This window comes from Triturus cristatus, chromosome 7 (assembly GCF_964204655.1).
Source record: "Triturus cristatus chromosome 7, aTriCri1.1, whole genome shotgun sequence".
Taxonomy (NCBI): Eukaryota; Metazoa; Chordata; class Amphibia; order Caudata; family Salamandridae; genus Triturus; species Triturus cristatus.
The window spans coordinates 854,053,942-854,079,737 of record NC_140590.1 but is presented as its reverse complement, the minus strand read 5'-3'; the positions used below and the strand labels follow the sequence as shown (position 1 = coordinate 854,079,737).

Sequence of the window (25,796 nt, the reverse complement as noted above, 5' to 3'; positions counted from 1 at the left end):
AGAATCCACTGGGTCTGAATAGTAGCGAAGAACTTGCTGTACATTTAGGATGATTAGGCTTACATTGTGGACTATGTGGATCTTTTTCTTCCAATTCTTTTTTTAAATTTTGCATTCTGTGGTTTCTCATTTTTAGCACAAAAACTGTACAATATGTAAAATGTATATCGGGTGTTGACTGATCATGTTTTGCCCAATTGTGGTGCCTTGGTATCGTTGGTAGGAGGCAGAACATTGGCCCATCTGTGGGCAAGATTTAGCTTATGTACGATTTTCCTATTTAGGTTTGTATATATTGTAAACAAGGATTGATTAATCCATGTGACATTATGGAAGCAATGCTATATATTCACTGCATTACGTTCCTCTTTAGACATTCCAAGATGGCGGAAAGACAAGATTTGTTGCCGTCCCATGAATAGTCTTTTTCTGTCTTTATACCGGATATCATGTAAGCACTCTTTATAAACAAAATATGGCTGCAGCGTTTTCGTGCAGAAATTGACAAAGGCTAAGTGCCGAATTACGGGTACGATTACCCGATGGAACTGTGAGCTGTGTATATATATATATATATTCAGTGAAAAAACCATAGGTTTCACACATGTTATAGTTAGCTGGACATTTTACTCGTAAAAAACCAATGAAATTGCCCCGTTATAGTTAGTTCAGCTAACTATAACTCACGCGCCCGCAATGCACTGCTGATGACGTCACATATTACATCACTCATGACATGGTCAGTGACATCACTCATGACATCACTGATGACATCTCAAATGACATCACTGATGACATCACTGATGACATCATCCAGTGAATGTGTGTTTTTCTGAAAATTAAATATGTTTTATATATGTATATCTCAAGGTCGATGGAAGAATAAATGGGTATATAAGTGTCTAAATGGATGATTTGTTTTTAAAAAATTGATTGTGTAACTGACTGATTAAGTGTATCTCTCACTTTGTGTATAAGTGGCTGCATGGGTTGGTGAGTAGCTACATGGGTGTCTATATAGGTTAGTAGTTGTTTTTTTGAGTATCAGTCTGAGTGTCTGTATGGTTCGGTGGGGGGTATTACGTAGTGCATAGGTGCATGAATGAGTGACTCACTGTTTGTATGTGTTGAAGACAGCATGTGTGCAGGACTGTATGGGTGGATGAGTGTGTGTATGGGTGTGTTAGTGAGTGAATGACTGTCCCAATAGTGTCTTCAGGAGTAACTACATATGTTTTAAACTAGTATATGTGACTATTGGTGTATATATGTGAGTATATGTGAGAGGGAGAGATTGAAAGAGTTCCTGTATGAATAAGTATGTGTTTCTATAAGTGATTGTTTAAAAAACTAAGTATGTGTAAGTTTCCGTAGAAGTAAGTGTGGTGGTGTGTGTATAACTGTATATGCAGGTGAATGTATGTTTGATTCTTTATTAGCATGAGTGACTATGTGTGTGAGTAACTCTATGGATGAGTGGCATTATGTAACAGGATGTATAGGTGTATGAGTACATATGATGAGTGAGTACATGTATGAGTGACTGTATAGGACTGTTGGTGAATGAGTGGATGTGTATGTGGATCTTAGAATTACTGAAGAGGTTGTTGTAACTGGTATTGGTATGTCCATTGTTTTGAAAATGTTAGTCTCTATTTTTGAATGTGTGTATCAAAGCTTATATTAAGGTGAGAGGAGGTCTGCCACTCTATCACAAGGATGATGTCATCAGTGATGTCATCAGTGATGTCATTTGAGATGTCATCAGTGATGTCATGAGTGATGTCACTGACCATGTCATGAGTGATGTAATATGTGACGTCATCAGCAGTGCATTGCGGGCGCGTGAGTTATAGTTAGCTGAACTAACTATAACGGGGCAATTTCATTGGTTTTTTACGAGTAAAATGTCCAGCTAACTATAACATGTGTGAAACCTATGGTTTTTTCACTGAATTTCTAAGGTTTTTTAAATGCTAATTCCTAACTATAACGTGTGTGAAACCTATGGTTTTTTCAGTGAATTTCTAAGGTTTTTTAAATGCTAATTCCTAACTATAACGTGTGTGAAACCCATGGTTTTTTCAGTGAATTTGCAAGGTTTTTTAAATGCTAATTTTTTTTTTTATTCTTCATTTTTTTCAAACATATTTTTAATTTAATTTTCTTTCATTTTATAAAGACTATGCTTAAATTTTTAAAATCCTTAAATATTTTTTTTTAATATATTTTTTAAAATAAACATGTAAAATTTATTACCAGATTTGTTTTTTTTTTTTTTTTTTATAGTACGCGTACCGTAAGCTCACGGTAAGCGTACGGTTTACGCAACGTCCGCAATCTATCTACGCTGCTTGTGTATAGTTACGCACTTCGCGTAGCCGCGCGTACTGCGCGTGGGACGCGTGCGCACTTACGCCACACACGCACGTTACGCGGAAGTGCCGGGGAGTGACTGTTATGCGCATGCGCGCAAGCGCGTGTCTTTTTTACGCGCACGCGTACTTTTTGCCGTAAGCGTACCGTAAGCGTACCGTAAGCGTATGGTAGGTCATGTGATCTTGAAACACAACTTTTGATTGGTTGAAACTACTTTCAGTTCTAGAACTCTCCTACACCACACCCATTCCCCTCATTTCTGCTTGTGATCCCTTGGGAGAAGGAGCTGGTTTGTCTTTGGGATACGATGGCAGAACAGCAGAGCTCTTCTGAGAGTGAGGCTAGCACCAGCAGCACTGTCTTGAGGCAGAGATCGAGGAAACAAAAGCCTTCTTATGTTTGGGATTATTTTACTTTTCCAGAAGGCCAGCAAAAGGTGAATGCACCCTTAGTTACTTGCAAGCTGTGTAAGCGTGTACTTTCTAGAGGTAATCCTAACAGGAAGTATTCCTTTGGGAATCACACCATGAAGAGACACCTCCAGGATGTACACAGAAGGACACATGGTCATCTTTTTGGAGGTAACTCTTCAGAAAGACGAGCCAGTACATCCACAGCAGCTCAGCCTGGACCATCATCTGCAGGGCTGACTCCTTCTTCTGCAGGTCAGGTGAGCCCTTCATCTGTGGGGGGAGAATCGCCTTTTGCTGGCCCTCTGGAAATGAACCTTCGATTTCGGAAGGTTGATATTCATTGCACATTTTGTAAAGGTCTAATTTGTCATAGGGAGACCAGTGTTTCCCTAGTAAACAACAAAATAGATCAGCACATTTGTAGCTTTGAATGATTTTCCCATGCTTCCTTTCCTCTGTCCCTGCATGAACACAACGGTTCTTTTAAGAGCCAACCTTATCTTTCATCTTTTTTTTACATATGTTTTTTAAAACCTTTTTTTTTTTTTTTTACCGTACGCGTACGGTGCGCGTACCTTTTTTTTATTTTTTAAAAAAAACACTAAAAATCAATTATCAAATTACAAGGTCCTTGAGAGACTACAATTATTATTATTGACTTACCATACTCACTCAAAAAAATATTTATTCATTTGTTTTTTTAAAAAATAGTTTTAAAAATGGTTGTAGTTTTCGAAAATTTTCTATATCGATCTGAAAAAAAAGAAAAAAGTATTAATATTTTTTTAACAATTTATAATACAGTATACATATTTACATTTTTTTCAAAAAAATATTTTTGCCTTATTTTTGCTGTTTTCAGAATATATTGCATTTCACTATAAATTGTGAAAGCAATTGCATTCATCATTTTACAGCGGGCAAAAAAAAATACCAATCACAAAGATTGTATTAAAAAAGCCCCGATTCTTTTTTTAATTAAACTTAACATTATAGAAATGCATAATATTGTAAAAAAATATCATCTAATACCAATACTTATTTCTTTAAAATACCGTCTGATATGTTTGTTTCAGAACTATAATCACAATATTATATCTCAAATAACTCCAAAATACATCTGACCAATTGAGCATTCACCTTTTTCTCCCCCTCTGGAAAAGAAAAATACATTATGAATCCACTTTTCAGATTCTGAAAACAGCACATGTCCAAACTGCTTTTTCAGACCACCTCCATGTGTAACCTGGGTGGCTGCCTACACTCTAGCAAGGGCAACCAGCCTTAGTGATGCTGAATGTATTTGCATTACAGACTGAAACCTGAAAACCCCACTGGCTTCTAAATACTGTGCATGACTATACATGGCAAGCACATGGGTGTGTGCTAAGCCTCTGCTTCTTCCCCCAAAAATTCGCTCCCCCTTTCCATCTAATGCAACTGTGAAATCACCAGAGCAAGACGCAATAAATCTCTGCCTATAATTCCTCTAGGCACACAGAGTCATGTTTTCACATTAGTCCTAAAACGAAATTTCTTTGCCAATTTGAAAGCACACTTACTGCTCTTTTTTTTTAGGGCCAAGTGAAAATCTCTTTTTACAATTTGAAATCACTTTTACAGACTGACACATTATGAAACCACTATTTTTGATTTATTTAATTGCACGTGTCCAAGCTGTTTTTTTTTCAGACCAACACCATGTGCATTCTCTGTGTCTGCCTACACTCCAGCAAGGGCAACCAGCCTTAGTGATGCTGAATGTATTTGCATTACAGACTTAAACCTGAAAACCCCAGTGGATTCTAAATACTGTGCATGACTATACATGGCAAGCACATGGGTGTGTGCTAAGCCTCTGCTTCTTCCCCAAAAAATTCGCTCCCCCTTTCCATCTAATGCAACTGTGAAATCACCAGAGCAAGACGCAATAAATCTCTGCCTATAATTCTTCTATGCACACAGAGTCATGTTTTCACATTAGTCCCAAAACGAAATTTCTTTGCCAATTTGAAAGCACATTTACTGCTCTTTTTTTTTCGGGCCGAGTGAAAATCACTTTTACAGACTGACACATTATGAAACCACCATGTGTAACTACAACAAAAACAATTCCCATTTCTATTATTCATTTCTTAAGTTACCACATACATCCCCTCTCAAACTGTAAACTCACCTTTAAAATTAGTTAGTTGTGAAAGAAATGTGACACTCAAACAGCAGATTATCAGAGCCAGGATCTCTGTTGTGTTCACCTCTCTCCTCTCAGCAGAACCAGATAATGGCAAACTTTCCCTCTATTTTTCCACACATATACATGTAAGTTTCAAATCTCAGTGCTTCCCCCTTTTTTTCAAATGTAATCACACATTTCTATTGGTTGAAAACCAACCCTTTTCCAAAAGTACCCTGCCCCCAACTTGACTTCTGCCTAGTACCCTTCCCCCAACTTGACTTCTGCCTGCTACCATAGCAACAGCTCATGGAACACTGCTGTGTGCAGTTAGGTCAGAAGTTCGACACACAATGTTTCAATTCCACAGAGCAAGAGTGCTTGACTTTTCAAACCTTACAGCAAATCCATAGTACTGTTCTTTGGTTACACATTTTTTTGTACCAATACAAAACATGCTTCTATTAATTTTCACATACAGCCTAGTTTTTATTCTAGAATGGTATGAAACAGCCAATCAGTTCTTTTTGTTTTAAAAAAATATGTATGCCTCCATTTCCAAACTGTCTTTCTTTTCATATTGCCATTCTACTGAAAGACACCTCCTGAGTGCATCCAGTTCTCCTTTGAAGATGTTCACAGTGTGGATTGTAGGGCACAGCTATGTCTTCTGGAGTGAAAAGTTTGCAGAGAAAACAGATATGGTGAGAGACCTTGCTTTGCCAAATGTAGACATTAAATGGATTGGTCAGAGAGGGTTAAAGTGGCACCAATTGATGCCATTGGTGAAATCCTTCATTCAAATCCAACACCCTGACCTCATAATAGTGCACTGTGGTGGCAATGACCTAGGAACTTTGACTGGGGTAGGTCTGGAAATGCTTATGAAGGACACCTTTGCACAACTGTTTACACTTTTCCCTAAAACTGCCTTTGTGTTTTCCAACATATGCCAAAGGCAAAAATGGAACTGGTCCAATCATTTCTGTCCACAGATTGACAAAGCAAGAAAGCACGTCAACAAATCTGTTTCTGCTTTCCTCCGTGACTATGGTATGGGTGCCATTTACCACAACAACTTGCGTTATGACATGCAAGACATTTATAGAGGAGATGGTGTGCACTTCAATGATGAAGGGAACAGAGTCTTCCTCTTGAACCTTAGACTCTGCATCGGTACTTACTTGTAGGTACCACTAAAAAAATGACTTCATAAACACAACAGCTCTTTTTAGAGCTCCCTAATTTCTAAACTCTTAAATCTGCTTTTCATTTATCTATTTTTTTTTTTTTTACCGTACGCTTACCGTAAGCTTACCGTACGCGTACCCCGTGATTTTTTTTTAAATCAATAAATGTTTTTTTTGTACTTTTCTGTCCTTCTTTGACCCCCTTACAAATGTTAGGGGGTCTGTAACTCTCCTCATTGCCCCCTTTCCTTGTTTTCACTCTTTTTTTTCCAGAGTGAAATACACAAAATGGCGGCCGCCGCTTCCTGGTTTCGACCGATTCGAATGTTTACTAAGATCTAACAGCCAATCAGAATCGCGCTCGCGCACGCCGCCGTACGCTTACCGTAAGCGTACGGTAAGCGTACCGTAAGCGGGCTCAGATATATATATTGATTTAAAGGCTATTTTCTCAGAATCTACTGAACAGATTTACACCAAACCTACAAAAGGCACTTCCTTGACCTAGGGACTACCTCTCTGCCAAATTTTCAGTAATTCTGTTCAGCCGTTCGGGCTGTAGCTCGTTCTAAAGGTCCTATGGAAAAATGCATGGGAAAAACGCGTTTTGGGACCCCCCTTTTATCTCAGCCCCCGCTTGACGGATCCCCCCGAGACTTTCAGGGTAGGAGCGGAGCGTAGCGCCCCACCTATTTTGAGAAATTCGCGAGGATTCGTCGACCGGCGCCAAAGTTATTCAAAATAGAATGTTGAGGTTTTCCTATGGAAACGTGGTCCTAACTATAACTACCTACTGGCGACCGCCAGTAGGTAATATATATATATATATATATATACACATATATATATATACATATATATATATATATATATATATATATATATATATATGTATGTATATATCACCTCCTGGCGGTCGCCAGTAGGTAGTTATAGTTAGGACCTATTTTCCATAGGAAATCCGCAACCTTCTATTCCCAATAACTTTGGCGCCGGTTGACGAATCTTTGCAAAATTTTCAAAACTTTTGGCCAGCTCTGGTCCGCTCCTATCCTGAAAGTATCGGGGTGATTCCTCAAGCGGGGGCGAGAAAAAAGGGGGGTCCCAAAACGTATATTCCCAATGCAATTTTCCATAGGAACCTTTAGTCGCAGCTACAGCCCGAACTGCTGAACGGAATTACACCAAATTTGGCAAAAAGGTAGCCCTTGGTTCAGAGTCATGCCTTTTGGTTAAATGGTGTAAATCCGTTCAGTAGTGCCTGAGAAAATCAAAAGTAAAATCACATATATATCTATGGGCGCGGTGGATCCGCGCACCCTGCGCGCACCCTCCTGATCACGAGCTGCATGCTAATTGGATGTCAACTTGCTGTCAACACTCCAAACTAGGAAGTGTTGGCAGCCATTTTGTGCCTGGGTAGAACCGAGGCACAAGAAATCCTTGAAAAAAGTGCCAAAATGCAAAAAGGGGTCAGGGTAGAAACACCCTGACCCCCTGGGCCTGCTTAGGGGGTCCCACAAAAACAGGAAGATGCACGCAGGGTGCGCGAATCCTGCCGATTAAAAAAAAAACGAAGCCCGCGTTTCGTTGGTAATTAGCCCCCAGGGGAGCCAAGTCCCGGGGGCAATATTATTATGTGAATGGGGGCCCAGAGGCCCTGGGGACTGCCACCTTCTGAGGCTTTATAAATGTATGTACGGGGGGCTCACAGCCCCCCCCAGCCCCGGGGACCGCCACCCCCCGGGGCTTCAATATTCATGGGTGGGGGGGCTCAAAGGCCCCCCCCAAGCCCCGGGGACCGCCACCCCCGGGGCTTCTTTAGAATATTGGGGGTAGGCTCTCGGCCGCCCCGGGGACCGCCACCCCCTGGGGCTTTTCACGCGCAAGCGTGTCGCGTTGCGTAAAGTAATACGTATGTGTCGCATATGCGCCTGGAGTTGCGTACCAGTCGCATAGCGATCGCGCACGAAAATACGCACCCACAGGGGTCCACACTTTCGCCCACTCTCTTCAACTTGTTCATGGAGTCTCTAACAGAAATTCTGACACTATCCAGCATTCACCATCACATGTATGCCGATGACACCCAACTGTACCTGAAAGTCTCCTCCCCTGACAGCATCAAGTCCCTCAACTGAGCTTTACAGAAAACTCAAAGTTGGTTGACACTTAATCACCTGAAATTGAACGCTCTCAAAACAGAAGTCTTCCTAATCGCCCAACCCAAACAGTAACCATCCATCGAAGAATGGATTAATCAACTAACAGCTCTCAATTGCATGACAAACATCGATTCCATGAACTCATTGGGAATAATGCTAGATAAGAGTTTGAACATGCAGAAGTACATCAGTGCTCTCATCAAAGGAGCAAACTTCCAATTGAGCATCTTAAGGAAAATAAAACCTTTCCTACCCCTCAACGACATCAAGGTTTTGGTGCAAGCCCTAGTGATTTCTAAGTTGGATTATGGATGGGCAACCCTCAGCGGCCTTCTCAGATCTAAGCCAGCTCCAGTAAGGGCCTCTCTCAACTCTGCTGCAAGGCTCATCTCATGATTTTTTCGTTTAGAACCTATCACGCCTGAGACGAAATCACTTAATTGGCTCCCATATGAAGCAAGGATACAACAAAAAATTGCATGCATGACCCACAAAGCCTTACATTTCAACACCTCGATATACCGCGCACAAAAACGTGAGCTCTCTGGTGGCTCTAGATCCTCTAGAGGTGCTAGCACCTTACTGCTCAAGCCACAGCAATTCCATAAAAATAAAACATACAATCGAGCATTCTTAGGTATCGCACAGAGAATCTGGAATTCCCTGCCCCCTGAAATCAGACTGAATCCTTTGACTGCTTCTTTCAAAAGGGAAGTTAAAACGATACTGATTAAGAAATTTCTGGGCTAGATCCTCAGCCTTCCAGGCACTCTAAAACACGCTTGTTTATATTTGACAATTTTAACTATATGTTGATCTATTGGTTACTGTTACTACTTCCTGTGCCTTTCGTGATTGCCAATTTGTATAGCGCTCTGATACCCCCAGGCGTCCTATTCGTGCTGTATAAACTTTTTAAATAAATAAAAAAAATCACTTTATAATGTGGGTCCTTGCAGATTGTCATCTGATTCAAACTGTGTACTATAACAAGGACCAGGGTAATCATACCAAACAACATCTTTCACATACATCAGATGGTTCAATTTGATGAATAAAGGACTTTTGTATATATGTATATTCACTTATATGAGCACGGCATCGTCTGCACTTTTTCACTGTAAACAGTGCTCTTTTATTGTTACAAGATTAATTATAATTTTACACAACAGAGAAAAGTGGCTGTTTAATCTCAAAGATATTTATTGGTCTAGGGCTAAATTGCAGTAGTGGCTCCTCCATTGAGGCGGAGGGAGGGGCGTTGCCCCACTAACCAAATTGCCCCCAGACATGGAAAAATAAAATGGAAATCAAGTTCATTTATTACCATTTTATTTTTCCAAACCCTGTCCCGAGCGTCAGGATGGGGGCGGGGGCTTTCTGGTTTCTGCTGCTGCCAGTGAGGCAGTAGCAGAAACCAGTGATGGGCAGGGCACTTTAAGTTTAAAATGCGCATGCCTTTTTGGCCGGCCGTCTTGCGACATCCAGCCAGACATGTGCAGTTTAAACCTCTCTAACACAGCTGTCTAAGACAGCTGGTTTAGAGACCGCATAGGGCTCCAGTGTCCACGGGAGCGTCAAAGGAGGCCGTCCCTCCAATCCTGGCACTTCTTTCATGCTGCATGAAAGCAGCCCCAGGATTTGTTGCTACAGTTTCTTGTTCCCACGTTGCCTGCCTGCCTGGAGAAGCGAGGAGGACGTCTCGCCAGGATTGAAGGTAAGTGTAATTATTTGTATTTATAACTTTTATTTTTTTCCCTCCTGCCCCCACCACCCTCCTTATATGCCAGCTGCCACTGCTAAATTGGGCCCCCATGAAGTGTAGGAAGTCCCTCAAAAATATTGGACTTCCCTTCACCACTGGGGCAGCAGGGGCCTGCGTTAAGCTCCTGGATTTTAAACAAGCCATACATCTGTCACTATGCTAAAGTTATTTAATTCCGAACATGTTAGGAGAAGATGAAGGAGAGATGGAAACAGATAAAAGAATGAACAGCTCAGGATGGCAGAGAAGCAGATTCTCAGCACCCACATGATTACCATTTCAATTGTGCTGTACCTTGTATGCTCCTGAGAGTAAAATAGCAGAAAATGAGAAAGTTAAGTGGAAATTTTAGATTAGTACTCACCTCCAAGGAACACTTCTGCGGCAGACGTCACACTGTGAAGAGATGGCCTGGATCCAGCATTCTGACCAATGGCAGGTGGTGAGAAAGGAGGAGGTGCTGGGGAGGGCAGTTCCTGTAAACATAAGTAACCTGGTTTATACGGAAGTCCAGTCAACTCAATCCTAAACCCATTTAGCCAAGAATTAGCCTTAGCTGGTGCTCTGGTTGTGTCCCCTTCAAGTATGCATCAAGACTTGTCGGCAGCAGACTTACACCAGACAGAACTGTGAACTGGGAAGGCTAGATGCATGGGGAAAGTGCGCTGCATGCATGAGGTGACTTGGGGTTGTAAAATACTGAGAGGAATTCAAATGTTCTAAGAGAAAAAACTACATGGGTGGCAGAAAAGTGTGCGCATTTTAGAATGTTGTTCTATCTCGCTATAATTATAATAATTAACTGAATATACTAAAAAGAACAGTTCTGCCATCTTGTGAAAGCGGCAGAGAGATCAGAACAGTCTTTCAAAAACAGGTTGTAAGTTTAATGAAGGAACAATACTAATGCACGGGGAACCAGCCCAATATCTGGATTCATCTGGCCTAATATCACAGCCACATAATGGGATGTGAAGCAACACAAAATAAACGAGGAGTGTTAGAACTGGGGGTCTCCAGTTGGCTGAGGTAGGTACCTTCGTCCAAATAGGGACCCTTGCTTCTAGTCAGGGAAAGGAGGGAAACACTCTTAGATAACCCCTGCACACCCTCCGGTAGCTTGGCACGAGCAGCCAGGCTTATCTCCAAGTCAATGTGTAAAGTACTTGCAACCACACTCCCAGTACCAAAGTGATAACACCACAAATGGACACCACACTGATTTAGGAAAATAGCAGTATCTTTATCAAGAAGAAATACGATGAGTCCAAACGATAAAAATATCCAGCATATGAGTATTCGTAATATTTCACTGGGCCGGTTTACAATCACTTGTAGGTTCTGGAGAAATTAATGAGCAGTTCACGATGATCTAATGCAGTCTTAATGTAATGCTATGCAGTTCGTAATGTAGAAATAAGGCCATCCTTAATGCAAGTACTAATGCGGATCGTAAACCAAGTAATAATGCAGTTCGTAATGCAAGTAATAATGCAGATCGTAAAAGCAAGAACTAATGCAGTTCGTAATGCAAGTACTAATGTGGATCGTAAGGCAAGTAATAATGCAGTTCGTAAAAACAATCCGGCACCGATTGCGGTGCTAGTGAAGGTCTCTATGCCACACTTGGCTGACTAGCGGTCTGCGGCTGCCAAAATATGCCCCAATACGGTTACGAAGGTGTTAGACTTGGGGGTCTCTAGTTGGCACAGGTATGCACTTGTGACAAATAGGGACCCTCGCCTCTAGTCAGGATAAGGGGGTGCACTCCTAAAATAACCCCTGCTCACCCCCTTGGTAGCTTGGCACGAGCAGACAGGTTTATCTCAGAGGCAGTGTGTAAAGCATTTGTGAACGCATACAGTAATCAAGTGACAACACTACAGATGGACACCACACAGGTTTTATATAAAAAATAAGTATTCTATATATAGATTTACCACAAGACCATTAAACGACAAAAATACACAATACTGTTACTTTAGATGGTAGAATTTTGCTTAGTTCTCTTAAGTTTTTATATGCGACACTTTAAGTCAATGTACCTTTTAGATGCGACACGCAGGGCACGCAGGGCAACGAAAGTGTTGCAACAATTTTGGTGCAAAGAAATAAAGACGTGAAGATCTTCCAGATTCAATACGCTTCTCCGATGTTGCGAGAAGACTCGATTCGATGCTTCAGCGGCGACACACTTTACGCGATGCAACGACAGCGGCCTTGGCAGTGGCACTCTTCACCGACGTTGCGAGACACTTCCGCTCGATGCGATGCTGCAGCGGCGACACCCCTTTACGAGATGCGACGACAACAGCTCCGACTGCAGCACGCTTCTCCTTCTCGAGTCGCGCTTCCAGCTCCTTGCGACACGCAGTCCCTCAGAAGGCCCAACAACAGCAGCAGGCACTTCCAAAGAACTCTGGGGAGCTGGGGGTGAAATCTGTTGTTCCTGAGACTTCAGCAGGAGGCAAGCTCTTTTCCAAGCCCTTGGAGATCCTTCACAATTTGAGCAAAAGTACACACAAAGTTCCCTTCTCCTCTCTTTGGCAGTAGGCAACCCCTGCAGGCCAATCCCCCAGTTTCAGGGATAGTCTCTCCTCAGTTTCTTCTTGGTTCCTCTCCTCAGCAGAGGTTTCTTCTTGTTTCCCAAAGTGATCTAAATTCTTGGGATCATGGGTCCCAATACTTATACCCCAAAATCTTTTGTCCTCTGAGGGCAGAGGGGCCTTTGCCTTGTTCAAACCGGTTCTGGTCAGTCCTGGAGCACTTTGTTTACCTGACTCCTTCTTTCCTTTCAGAGTGCAGGGCAGAGACATCAGACGCACCACAGGAGGTGGAGCCAGCATTGTGGAGGGAAGGCACATCCCTATTCAGGTCCCAGGTGCAACTCCCACCCATCTAGATGCAGATCTCTCTATTCACCACTGGGACACCTCACCCTGTCTCCTGGAATTACCCAGCCCTGTCACTCAAACTCCAGACAGGGAATACACAGCCTAGCAGAGGCAGGTTTGAATGGTTAGACAAGAAGATGCCTACTTTCTAAAAGTGGCATTTTCAAACACAGAATGTTAAAACTAACTTCACTAAAAGATGTATTTTATCATTCTGAGTTCAGGCATACTAAATTCGAATTTCTACCATGTTCCCTGAGTCAGTTAGGATTATAAGATGTAATAACCAAACTGCCCATTCTGGCCTATGGAGAACAGGTAGCCTTGCAATAGTGAAAATCGAAAATGGCTGTAATTCACTATTAGAACACACACCAGGGCATGTCCTACCTTATCCTTACAATGCACCCTGCCCTTAGGACTACCATAGGGGTGTCTGATATGAAGAAAAGGGAAGGTTTAGGGACTGGCAAGTGGGTGCACTTGCCCAGTCAGCATGACAGTACCAGACTGCACGCAGGCTCTGCAATGGCAGACCTTAGACACACTTTTACAGGCTGCTTCTGTGGTTGGCACTGTCAGGCTCCTCCTTCCCAAATCCTCGGAGTGGTGTCGATGCTCTATGGGGGCCCACCTCCCGATAACACCAAGTCTGGAATGTGATACTCTCAGACTGTTGGAGCTATCAAGCGGGGGAAGGAAAGCAGGGAGGGAGACCTGGGAATGACACAGGAAAAATAATATAAGTAGGCGTATCACAATCTCCCTACGCGGTTTCAAAACAGGCACGATTGTAAATCGACTCTAGAGCCTTCCTCCTCCCCCTATCTGTAAAAGAAAAGTACCTGAACGGACACCAGAAGAGAGGAGGGTGTTTGCATATTCCTCCACCTGGCACTAGGGAAGACAAAGAAGAACATACATGTTGAACATCACTTTGTTCCCATGACACCTAAGTAGAACGTTCACTTTACAGAAACCCAAACAACTTGTACCACAGTGATAAGTCGGTATGGCCTTAGATGAACACTGCGAGCATCGCCCTATACTTTCTCTCTCTTCTGGATGAAAACAAAAAGGAACAAAAACATGGGACAACCAAGTTGCTGAGTATCCTGAAGGGTAGCAGTGCACTCACAGTTTTTGAGAAAAAAAAGCAGCCCAGAACATTGATACTCCTCAATACACTGTGGCAGTAGTACATGCACATAAAAAAAGAACGTGGCGCCAGCATAACCTCTCGGATGAATCAAATAGCGGCCAGAATGTCAGGGCAGGGTGTCGCTAAGATTGAATTCAGCCACGCATAACCCTTACAAAGAAGTTCAATATACTGTTCTTTTATCCGGGTCCGGCTGAAACATGCCTGGTTTCTGCCAATAGAAAGACTTCATGTTTCACACAATATTTCACCAAATGACCATGAGCATATTTCCTCATACAAGAGACCGTCGAATACTGGTCAACGAAAAGCCCTTGGCAAGGACCCTTTCGAGGGTGCCTATAGCCTCCTCTGCATGAGCCCAGCCCAGGACTCGTCCAACAGAGGAGGAGGGTCTAGTAGAGCAACGAAGCCCAACTCTCTCGGCTTCTTGCTCTAGAGCAAAGTGGTACCGCGAATGTGCTATACAGCACTCTTACCGCCTGGTAGGGAAGTCCTCAAGAAGTCCGTTTCCCACGAGCGACCAAAATAATTGGCAGAGTCTTCATCCCGGACAGCCGCCTTTACTCTACTTCTGACGTTGCCTCGCGGTCACGTGGGGCGTGACCCAGGGAGCATGCCAGGGGTTGTAGTTCTCAATTCTTTACTTCCTGGTTCGCGCTAGCGGTACAGCCAGTGCGTAACCGGGAACGATTCCTGACAGGCACAACCAGTGCTGCAAGCCCACCAGCAGTATTTGGATTCACAAGCCCTGTGCACTCCTGGTGCACTGTACTAGGGTCTCACAGGTAAACCAAACCAACCAATCATGGAATCATACATCAATTTACAATAGGGAGCACTTGCACTGTGGCACTGGACAGCAGTGGCACAGCGCCCTGAGCAACTAACACCAGCAAAAACATATGAGGCAACAGCGAAAAATGGAAGAGAGACTCACGCCAATGTGCCAGGTCTAACAGAAGGAAACAAAGTGCAGCTCCACAATCCGACCCCGGTACTGCCATTCCTCGGCGAGTACGGGCCGCGATACTGACTTGAGCGGAGGCTTGCGCTGCACAGATGGGGAAGGCCAGAGAGCGGTCTCTCGTAGCACGCACTCTGCCCCAGGCGGCGACACACACGCTTGCTGAGCTTTACCTGGGGGAGTGGGGGGGGTGCAGTCTCTCCCTCCTCTCCTCGCGGCTTGGGCGTCACGCTGTGCGGCTTCGGGTTGGCGGCGGCTGCTCCTCACAGTGAGAGTCGGGCTACTAGGCGACGGCCTCGCAGCTGATTGGCTCCCGGTGCGACTCAGTTGATCTTGGGCACAGGACCTCGGATCCACGATGGTGAAGGTTCACAGGTCTCTCCTTGGCAAAGGCAGGCTCGGGCCGGGGGCGGTGATTTCTCACGGCTCCCCCTTTGGGACGATGGTCCCGGCTGATGGCGATAACGATTACGGCACTTCTGGTCGTGCTGTCGATCGAAGCAGAGCGCAAGACTGCTCCGGGGCACACAGTCACAGGGCAATTCTCACGGCGGTCTCAGGCTGCAAAAAGCACACGCACACAGCATCACGGAGACACACTTGGAAACCTTTATGTTCCTGAGTTTCCACAACAGGGAGCCAGCTCCTCTTGGGCCCTTGGAGACAAGTTACTTCAGGACACAGCACACAGCAAAGTCCTTTCAAGCAGGGGGATATAGCACACAGCAAAGTCCCTTCTCCTCTCGTTAGTCAAATCAGCAAACTGCAGGCCTGCCCCAGAACACACAGCAAGAGCAGTCCTGCTCTTCAGCTGTTTTTCCTTGGCAGAGGTTACTCTTGATCACAAAGTAGTTTCAATCCTTTTTCAGGCTTGAGTTCAGTCTTGAGTTCAGGGGTTTCAGCTCTCACATTTATACCCCTAAATGCTTTTGAAGTCTTTGCGTTCAGGGGGCTCTGAGCCTGGTCCAAACCAGTTCTGGGTGTCTTCCTGCCAGTGCACACCTTCTTTCTTTGATAGTGAGGGTCTGGGCCTCAGACACTCTGCAGGAGGTGAAGCCATTCTTTTGTGGCAGCAGCACAGGCCTCTTCGCATCAAAGGGGCTACTCCTCCCGCTACACCAAATGCAGGCCAGCCTGTGCTGTCTCACCTACTCCTCCCTGGTGTCACTCAGGACACCTCCCTAGACCCTGTCACATCCAGACCTAGACAGTCAATACACAACCAGGCAGAGGCACGCAGGATGGTTACGACGAGAAACCAGCCACTCCTAAAAGCGTGGTTTCTAAACACACAATTTAAAAACCATCTTCACAAAGAGATGTGTTATTAAATTCTGAGTTCAGGCACACTAAACTCCATCTCTCTATCTAATGCCTATGGGAAGATAGGCTGAAAACATGTGACACAGCATTCCTCATTCTCTCCTATGGGCAAGATGGCCTTGCAACAGTGAAAAACGAATTTGGCAGTATTTCACTGTCAGGACATAGTACACACCTCAGTACATGTCCTACCTTTCACATACACTGCACCCTGCCCAGGGGGGTTCCTTGGGCCTACAAATAGGGGTGTCTGATGTACATAAAGAAGGAAGGGTCATGCCTGGCAAGTAGATGCACTTGTCAGGACAACAAGGCAGTTAACAAACTGCGCGCAAGCACAGCAGTGGCAGGCCGGAGATCTCTCTTTAGGGCTACTTGTGTGGGTGGCACAATTAGTGCTGCAGGCCCACTAGTAGCATTTGCATTACCAGCCCTGGCACAGATAGTGCACTTTACTAGTAAGACAAACATACCAATTATGGACAATCAATTATCATAACACTTTATACAGGGAGCACTTGCACTTTGACACTGATCAGCAGTGGCAAAGTGCCCAAAGCATCTAAGCCAGCAAAACGAAATCCATCACAGCATCAAAAATAGAGGTGGTAGAGGCAAAAAGTCAGGGGCAACCATGCCAAGAAATGCCAGGTCTATTAAGAAGGCTCCGAAAGGTCAGACTGTTCTTTTAGATGCAAGCCTTTTGGGAAACCCATGCATGCAATAAAATTGTTCACAACTTCAGAAATAGATTAAACTAGGAGTAGCTTGGTTCTTCCCAGTTTGCTCTTTGTACTGCTGTAGCTGTTCAAGTTTTGTGTGCTCTCTGGCTGAGTGTCTTTCTTGTAGGGTAAGCCATAAAGGGCACCCGTTAATGTTCGACTTAACCTTCTAGCAGTTGGAGTGCCTTGTGGGTTATGAAGTTGACCTTACCCTTAAAGCCATGGATGTTGGCGCATTAACCTGTCATTTTACACCCCCTCTATGCGTGCATTCATCAGTTGCACATTCCTTCGGTCAACCACCAAAATAACTTCTTTAGAGAGAAGTTTGCATCAGGGAAAGGTAGGCACCATTGCACGTTCCTACTACAGTGAATGGAATAATTGCTCCAAAACAATTCCTCAGGTCTTCAACAATAAGTCAAGCTCATTGACTCCCCCTGAAAGGCAAGCTAAAACTTACAGTCACCTCCAATGAGTGTAGGAAACACATGACGGAAGAATCACTTTCAAGTATGTCTGTTGCCAAAATAGATCCTTTTTGGCAGTAAAGTGACAGAATGAATGTGCCATTTTATGTCAATAAACCTGAACTATAAAGACCTTTCTTGAGCATAACATCCCTAGTTTATTTGTTCTTCCTACCACCCTTAATCTTCAGTGAAACGTGCATGGACAATATGAAGAAGAAAAACAGTTAAAGTTCAGAAAAGGGTTCTCAGTAGGGTAAAGAGTGGAGCCATACCTCATTTGGTTCTGGCCCATCACCCAACATCTCTTCCACAACTAGGGAAGGGAAAACTCCAACACGGCCATTGAACTCTCCTTTCCAGAACCCATCATCCACACCATCTTCCTCCTTCTGCAACACTCGTATGATGGCCGCTTCGGGAAAGGTGAGCTCCTCTGTGCTCTGCCCTTCATAATCATAGAGGGCTCTTGCAAGGGACCCTGCAGAAAGAAGGGAGCAATCATAGTCAGGGATTAGAACACCTCTTTACTCTTTCCCTTTTTAGTTTTGATGATGAAATAAGATAAAGACATGTGATTAAAAGTTGCACTTTCTAGGAACACCCCAGACCTCTTCAGTTTCAATTATTTTCTTACAGCACACTCCTAACATGTTTTTTAAATCATTAATACACTGTGCACAAGTCACAAAACTGTCCCATTCTCTATTCACTATAACAGAATACGACGCAGTGCCATGACTTTGGACTTCTGATGGGCTTATCATAGCCCCTATTTTCTCTAGGCAAACATACGATGTTTACGCACATCGAGTAAGGTTTGAGACTAAGTATTTTGTAACGTGTTGATTACGGACTAGGGATTATTACCACTCATTTAACTCTTGTCCTCGGGCTCCGAGGCGCGTCTTTTGACTTCTATGAGTTTTGATTTAGAATAAATAAAATGTTGAGCCTTGAAAAAGTCACCAAACAACGAAACACCTGTTGGCTGTATTCATCTTTGGCTTTACTCATCTGTGCACTACAATCCAGATTGTTCATCTATAAAAATTTAAGTATCAGACACAAAAGACTTCTTGTGCTTGGACTTTGATTAATATTTTGCACAAGTTTAATTCTGCAGCTTATTTGTGGACTAATGTTTGGACCTGTGAAGTTGAAGGACCAAGACCTAAGATTTTGGTGGTGCTTTGGGACACTTTATTATCCATTCTTTAAAGGGCAGTTTGCTCCTACAGTTCTTTGTCAAGGTGTTTCACCCTAGAATCAATACACCAGCAGAAGCACTAAGGTGCACCCACTTTTGTGCTTCAATGATTTCAAGAACAGTGGGCTCGATTACGATGACGGTGGAACCGTCACCGCCAGGCCATTGATGGCCGTCCCACCACCATCGACCCATGCAGGACTGCTCGCCGCATTAGGATGGTGGGTGGATGGATGGCGGGCAGAGATTCCGTCCGCCACACATCCGATGGGGACCGTCGGGCGGTCTACAATCCCTACAATGGTAGCAGTGCCTGCTTAGGCACCACCATAGGGATTACAATGTGCCTTTCCACCAGCCGTTTTATGGCGGTGAACCTGCCATGAAAAGGCTGACGGAAAGTGACTTTGGGGGCCCCTAGCGGGCCCCCTTTCCCCCCTGGTGCTCCACCATGGGCCTTGGGGTCACCTATGGTGCCCCCCTATATATCAGTGCAGTATGTGGCAAGCACCATGCGGTGCCTGCCACATAGTGCAGGGATGTTTGAAATGTGGATTATTTTGTGTTGCGGCGTGTGCTGCAGCCCACAGTATACGCCGCAATACAAACAATAGACATTGCGACCGCTTTCACGGAGGTAATGCAGCCAGTGGAACTCAGACTTCTATTGGGCGCTCCTGCTTTTGCATTCAACATCATAATCAGGCCCAGTGTTACAATCTTTCACTTTGCCATTAAAAGGAAATATCTCTTAGATGCTAAATTATCATAGACATGGTTCAACCTGCTCTGTGCAACTCAGCGGATATGCTTTGAGAGTAACAAAAGCATATCGGTAATATGGCTCAATAAATAGGTTTAAATCATCAAATGGCATCTGCAATAACAAAATCATTCTCTACTTGTTATTTACTCATACCCAAATTATGTAGGGAAGAGCACTTTCCATCATCTCCTGTCATTGTACCTGGAACAAACTCAAGAAAATTGTCCTTTCTATCTCAAACTCATCTAGCAGAACTGCTACATTGAGTATAGTTTTCAGTGCAGAAGACCCAGATATTTTTACAAATCTTCCCTCCAAAGCGATGCAGCTTTTGTTCTTCCTATCTTTACAAACCAATGGGAGCGGACAGTGTAGGCAGGGTTAGCTACCCAGTGCACGCTGTGGAAACAACCAAAAAGTTCTGAAGAAGGTGCAATCGCAACCTGCGCTATCTGAAATTAGAGCACATATTCTTACTCCTCAGAGAGGAACGCTGCAGGGGATGACGAACTGAGAAAGACCTTCACAGTTGGATCCAAAAAAGGAGCCATTGCAATATCAACTTCAACAGAAGAAGACAAATATAGCTTTTAAGGGTTTCACAGAGACCACTTGTAGTCTCTTTATTCTTCTGTATAGGCTTGTTCACAACAACAGTCCTTTATATTATAACTAAAAAGATAGGAAAGATATGTAGCATTGAGGGTAATACATTGACAGAAAGTTCCTTGAGAAAGGGAGGAGTTTAGAAGTTCCCTCACACATTGAACCAGTCACGATTAGGCCAGTCGCAGCTGGTGTCAGGGCAAAGGGGGTGGGGGGAGGTGTGGGGGACAACAATAACACAACCACAAAAAAAAGAAAAGAACTTACCCCAATGCCCACCGCATCACCGCTCTCCTGGCTCCACTGCAGCACAGGCTTTCAGACTCCCCTGTGACCAATCCTAATGCTGCTCTCATGCTGCTGGCCGCATAACAGCAGCATCAGGATTGGCCTGAGCGCCCTTGATTTGTGCTCGCAGAGTTACTGGGAGCCTGTGCCTGCTGTCTCTAACCTGGAAACGCAGCTCAGGTTGGAGAGTAGCTCATTGCGCATGTCAGTTTGGCCATCCCAAGACGGCCAACCAACCCGAATGCACACTGATAGCAGTGCACCTACCACTCCTCCTCCATGACGATCATGGATTAGGCCCTGCCCCCCAAGACTCTGCAAGGAAAGAAAAATAAAACAATAATAAACCTGCTTTATTATCATTTTATTTTTCAGGTTTTGCAGCTGCTGGTGGGGGGGGAGGGGAGCAATGATCCTCCGCCATATCTAAGGGGCCGCCACTGGATTGGGCTTTTGAACTCTAAAAACTATACTGTATCATCTACAGCCTTTTTGAAGGCATGACCTTAAGCATGGGAGTATGACACTGGAAAAGTGGTTTTTCCAAATGGTGTGAAGTCCAGCGCTTGCCTGGCGCTGTACTCCCTGGAATGGTGAACTCTTGGGCTGTTAGGTTTATGTCAAGAGCATCCTCACAGTTGAATCAGTAAAGAACGGATACACTTACAGTATACATTTTGAATGCGAAGTCATTTTATCAATAGAAAAAAACACATTTCTTAGAGTGGGGAGTGAAAAGGGTGAGTTAATTGCCAAAAACGTCACGCATGAGAGGGTAAGAGTGCCACAAGTGTTGTATTACTGTGGCATCACTTGATACTACTGAGAAGGTGCAGAGGCACCAAAGTTCTTAGAACTAATAATTTTTCATTAGAAGCATCTTAGACTGGTTGACAATTAATTTAAAGGGAGAGAGGGTATTTACAGATTCACTTTACATGGTAGAGGAAATAGCAATGTATTATTATGCTCATCAATAGTATGGCTGCCCTCGGCTCCTTTTCACTTCCTCATCTGAAAGAGGAACATGGGGAGATCTCTAAACAATGTGTCCACCAAACACCTTGGAGTCCCCCAACATTTACATGCTTCAACAAATATTTAAATACACACTTGTCCAAGTGGGACACCGGCTCCCTCAGACCTGTAGTTTTCCAACTAAATTGCTCACTCATACATCCTCTTGGCCACCACATTTAGGAGTACTATTATAATGATGAAATCTCATATAGGAACTGGACATTTACAGGCACTCTAAACGCTGGCAATTACAAGATGTTAGTCTGCAGTACATACCAAACAGAATCTCCAATTTATGTACAACTATGACCCATGTATTCTGAATGCAGTTGCTCACCTCCCGGTTCCAAAGCCCAGTCTGCTGCTGCATTGCCCAAGGAGGTGCTGCTAAATTGAGCTGCACTAGTTCCATCCGTCATCTTTTGGTTATTACCGTGGACATTTAAGAAGGAGACATACTTCTCAGGGACATATCCAATCTGCCCACTCTGGTTTCTTGCCTGAGCACAACAGGAGAGGGAGAATTTGACAATTTATTGCAACTCAAAATTTTTTGTTGCATCAGTGAATGTGGGGAAGCAACTTCTGAAAGGTGATTGCTTATGCATTATTGAACCACAGAGGTGACTGGCTATCAATTACTAATTTACATCTTATATATGTTGCAAGTTACAGATTACATTTACACACTATAAATAAATCACTGCGATTTGGAATGAACCATGTGTCAAACTCGATCTATCTATCTTCTATGCATGTATGCAGTGTAATATGCTATTTATTACCCTTACCATTTGGTACCATTACGCCTCTCATGACTCATGATCTATTCCCTCCCTCAACAATGTTAATAAAAAGAATATTGTACTCTGCACATATGGCTTATGTCATTGTATCTTTGATGTGTACTTGTTTAGACCAAAGGTATTTACCCAAAACCAGGATGCAAGTGTTTACATGTGTGCAGTATCTTAAAATCACATTGAAGAAACTATTAGGAAAGTTGTTTCCTTGTATAGAGTAATTGTTCCATGTAATCTGTGACTCAGTAAAAAATGTTTTGTCATGTCAATTAGCCTGTACTTTGTCAATAAATTCGAATTTGACATTTGCACAGTATTAAATGTATGAATGTGCCTTTATTAGTACATTTGCTCTAAACTATATGCGTTATTGGGCCACATGTATTTTAGTGTGGTCTCTCTCTCTCTCTCTGTCTCTCAGAGGTCAGCTACTGTGGACTCACCTTGACCCACTCCTCAACATCTCCATCTTCAATCACCTCAAGCTGCTCTCCCTGAGTGATGGACAGCTCGTCTGCTAGGCCAGCCTGCACCGAAGACACAAGGAGGAAATGAATACATAGATCTCCCATCAGCCCATCCACAGTAGGGTAGCATGTTTGTACGATAGCATGAAAAAGACAAAGCCATGAGTCACAATGTAAAATGGATAAGGTGTCAAAAGGGAATGAAGTAAAGTGGGTCAATTGTTTTTATTTTTTTTTAAATATAGCCCACGGTACAAGAATATACTTATTTAAATCTGCAAATGCCAAAGCATAGTAAGAAACCCAGGACTCTGATGTGGTATCACATCATCAGAACTTCATGTCAGCCTTCGATATGCTTTTTCACCTCTATAGATATAAAAAAGAACGTCCTAAGAGAGATAGAGTTCTTAAGTTGTTTGTTCTTATGTTACAATATGCACATGAGTCCTCTAAACATCGAGCACGTTATTTGCGGATACAAGGAGAATAATGCTGCAAACTAAGGCAGAAGCTCTCCGTGGACTGCTGAACGGTCTGTATAGTAAAACGGGAGGATTGTGTGAAAAGAGGGCATCTGTATGTCTGTATGCATAAAGGGTGGGATAAAACAGTATAAAGAGGACAGTGAAGTGTGCATCCCCAAGCACTGTGAAACTGCCACAAGGGAAGTGATTATGTGGAAGAATTGGAAGAGGATGTAGCCTTACGGCTAGAGCGGTCGACCTCGGACCTGGAGAACAGAGTTCGAGTCTCCGCAACGACGCTACACATTCTGTGATTCTGGGCAAATCACTTAATCTCCCCGTGCCTAACAAAAATGAATGTGTTCATCTGTAACAAAACTGGTGCTCGTGTAAAGCGCTCTGATACCAGATGCCTCGGGTCTAGTTCGCGATATATAAAACTCTAAAAAAATTAAAAAAACAATTAACCAAATAATAATTATTCAATCATTTTTCTCAACATCACTTATTTCACTTTTTCAACTTTAACTGCTTAAAGTTACCACTTTGCAGCTGCCATATCCCTCACTCCTTTCTAAGTCTGAAACTTTTGAAGTGGAAGAGAGGCAATTATTACTCTGCTAATGTATGTGCAGCAGCTATGACAATGGATCTGAATAAAGTGAAATGTAGATAGTAAGAGGGAGGAAAATATGCACTTCAGGGAACTGAGTCCAAGGTAGCTGTGATACCAATCACAATGCTCTGATATGAGTGCAAAGCTTAGTAGATGGTCTACCTAAATGAAAGTCATGAAACTGTTAACGGCAGAGATGACATCATATAAAAGAGATATGAGAGGTGCATGTATTAAGGGAACTTTTGTACTCCAGGGCCATAAAACAATATATGGAAAGCAGTGTATGCAGTAGCGTCCGCTACTAAACACGGGTAGTGGGGTGGGGGAGCGGAGGGGTGAATGAAAAAATATAAAAATAAACTCACTCACCTGAATGCCATCAGGTGCTGCTGCCTCTGCTCCATCTCCTCGCCGCAACAGGAGGCTTCCAGCCTCCCAGAGGCCCCTGTGCAATTGCAACACTGCCTTAAGCAGCATTGTGATTGGTCTGAGCACTGTGGTTCGGCACTCAGACAGAGGCTTGGAGGTTTTGCATGTTCCTCACCAGGCTGTGTAATGCAGCCTGGTGGGGAAGACGCAAAGTGCCCATGACGGTTTGACCTGCCCTCTGGGGCTCGTCAAACTTCCATGGGCACTTTAGAGTGTGCTTTACACTCGTCCCCTGCCCCGTGCACTGGCCAGCCTGGCCCACCCGCCCCGCACCGGCACAGGAAGGAAAACGAAAATTATAATAACATTAGTTACCGTTTTCGTTTTCCATTTTACACTGCTCGCTTTAGCGGAGGAGCCACCACTGAGTGTATGGACAGCAGCCGATAAAGGCAGAAGCCCATTTATATGCACCACCATATTGCCATGTCCATGTGCCACAAAGGCATTTCACACAGCCGTGTGACGTGGGTACACACATGGCATAGCATCAAAGAACATGATATAACATTCAATAAGTACAACACATGTAATGTGAAGCCAAGAAAAAAGGAAAGAAGAATTACAGCCACTTATGGCCTGATTCACGAAGGGACTAATAACTCGTAAAGTTACTAGTGCGGAGTCTCCACAGTCGGGTGGAATGTCTGCCCCGAGCACTGCAGTGCCGAGATATCCCCCCAAGTGAGGGGATTCCAGACTGAATGCAGAGACTCCGCACACGTAACTTTACGGGTTGGAAGTCCCTTCGTGAATCAGGCCCTAAATATCCAGCTCTTCTACAATGCAGGCAAAGCCACATAAACAGTACAAATCCAACCATGGAAAAGACACACATGGACAAATATGAGCACAAAGGGCACCCAGTACTTCGGCTCCTAGACCGGCATCCACCTGGACATTCTGCAACTACCCCTGCACCCCATCATTGGAACAGAACCACAATATTCATTCATACAACTGTAACCCACCTGACGACAATGACCCAAAAATACAACATTTGAGGTGACACCCTGTAAAAAAGTGCCATACACTGACAAAATAGAAAATTACCAGATTACACTGAGTTCACTGGCATTGCAGTGGCACCATTTTGCACCTGCCCCTGTAATGATACACTACCCAAGATCCAAAAACTCTCAGCAGTCAAGCATGAGGCCACACTCACCTAGAAGGAAGGCTCCGAATGGCAACCAAGTTAATGGAAACCACATCTGAACCAAACCTCAATGCTGCATGCGCCCCTGCCCTTGACAAATTTCGAGTTGCTGAAAATGAAAAGTAAGATTGACATGGTCGACACATGCCAGCTGCTCAAGGGGCAACCACTTTCAGAAAACAGACCTGCCACTTCTTTGCATTTGAGAGCCACGTTGAGCAGAACCCACATATAAAGGCCATGCTCATCAACTTGGCTGGGCATCTGCCCCCACCCAGAGGAGTCCATCACTAAATGCACAAGTGGCCACTAACTGCACAAGTTCTATGGAGAGTGAAC

The 25,796-nt window shown here is 43.8% G+C and overlaps 1 protein-coding gene across 3 annotated transcripts in view; it reads right to left on the bottom strand.

Moving 5' to 3' along the window:
• Positions 1-25,796, bottom strand: part of FCHSD1 (FCH and double SH3 domains 1) — a 288,678-nt gene that overhangs the window by 20,121 nt on the left and 242,761 nt on the right. For all 3 annotated transcript variants that reach the window (XM_085617778.1, XM_085617779.1, XM_085617780.1), the window contains 4 exons: positions 22,760-22,843; positions 21,851-22,013; positions 17,899-18,104; positions 10,450-10,561 (listed from right to left, as the gene is read on the bottom strand). In XM_085617778.1, coding sequence (XP_085473904.1) covers positions 10,450-10,561; positions 17,899-18,104; positions 21,851-22,013; positions 22,760-22,843 — 565 coding nt within the window. The remainder of the gene's footprint in view (positions 1-10,449; positions 10,562-17,898; positions 18,105-21,850; positions 22,014-22,759; positions 22,844-25,796) is intronic.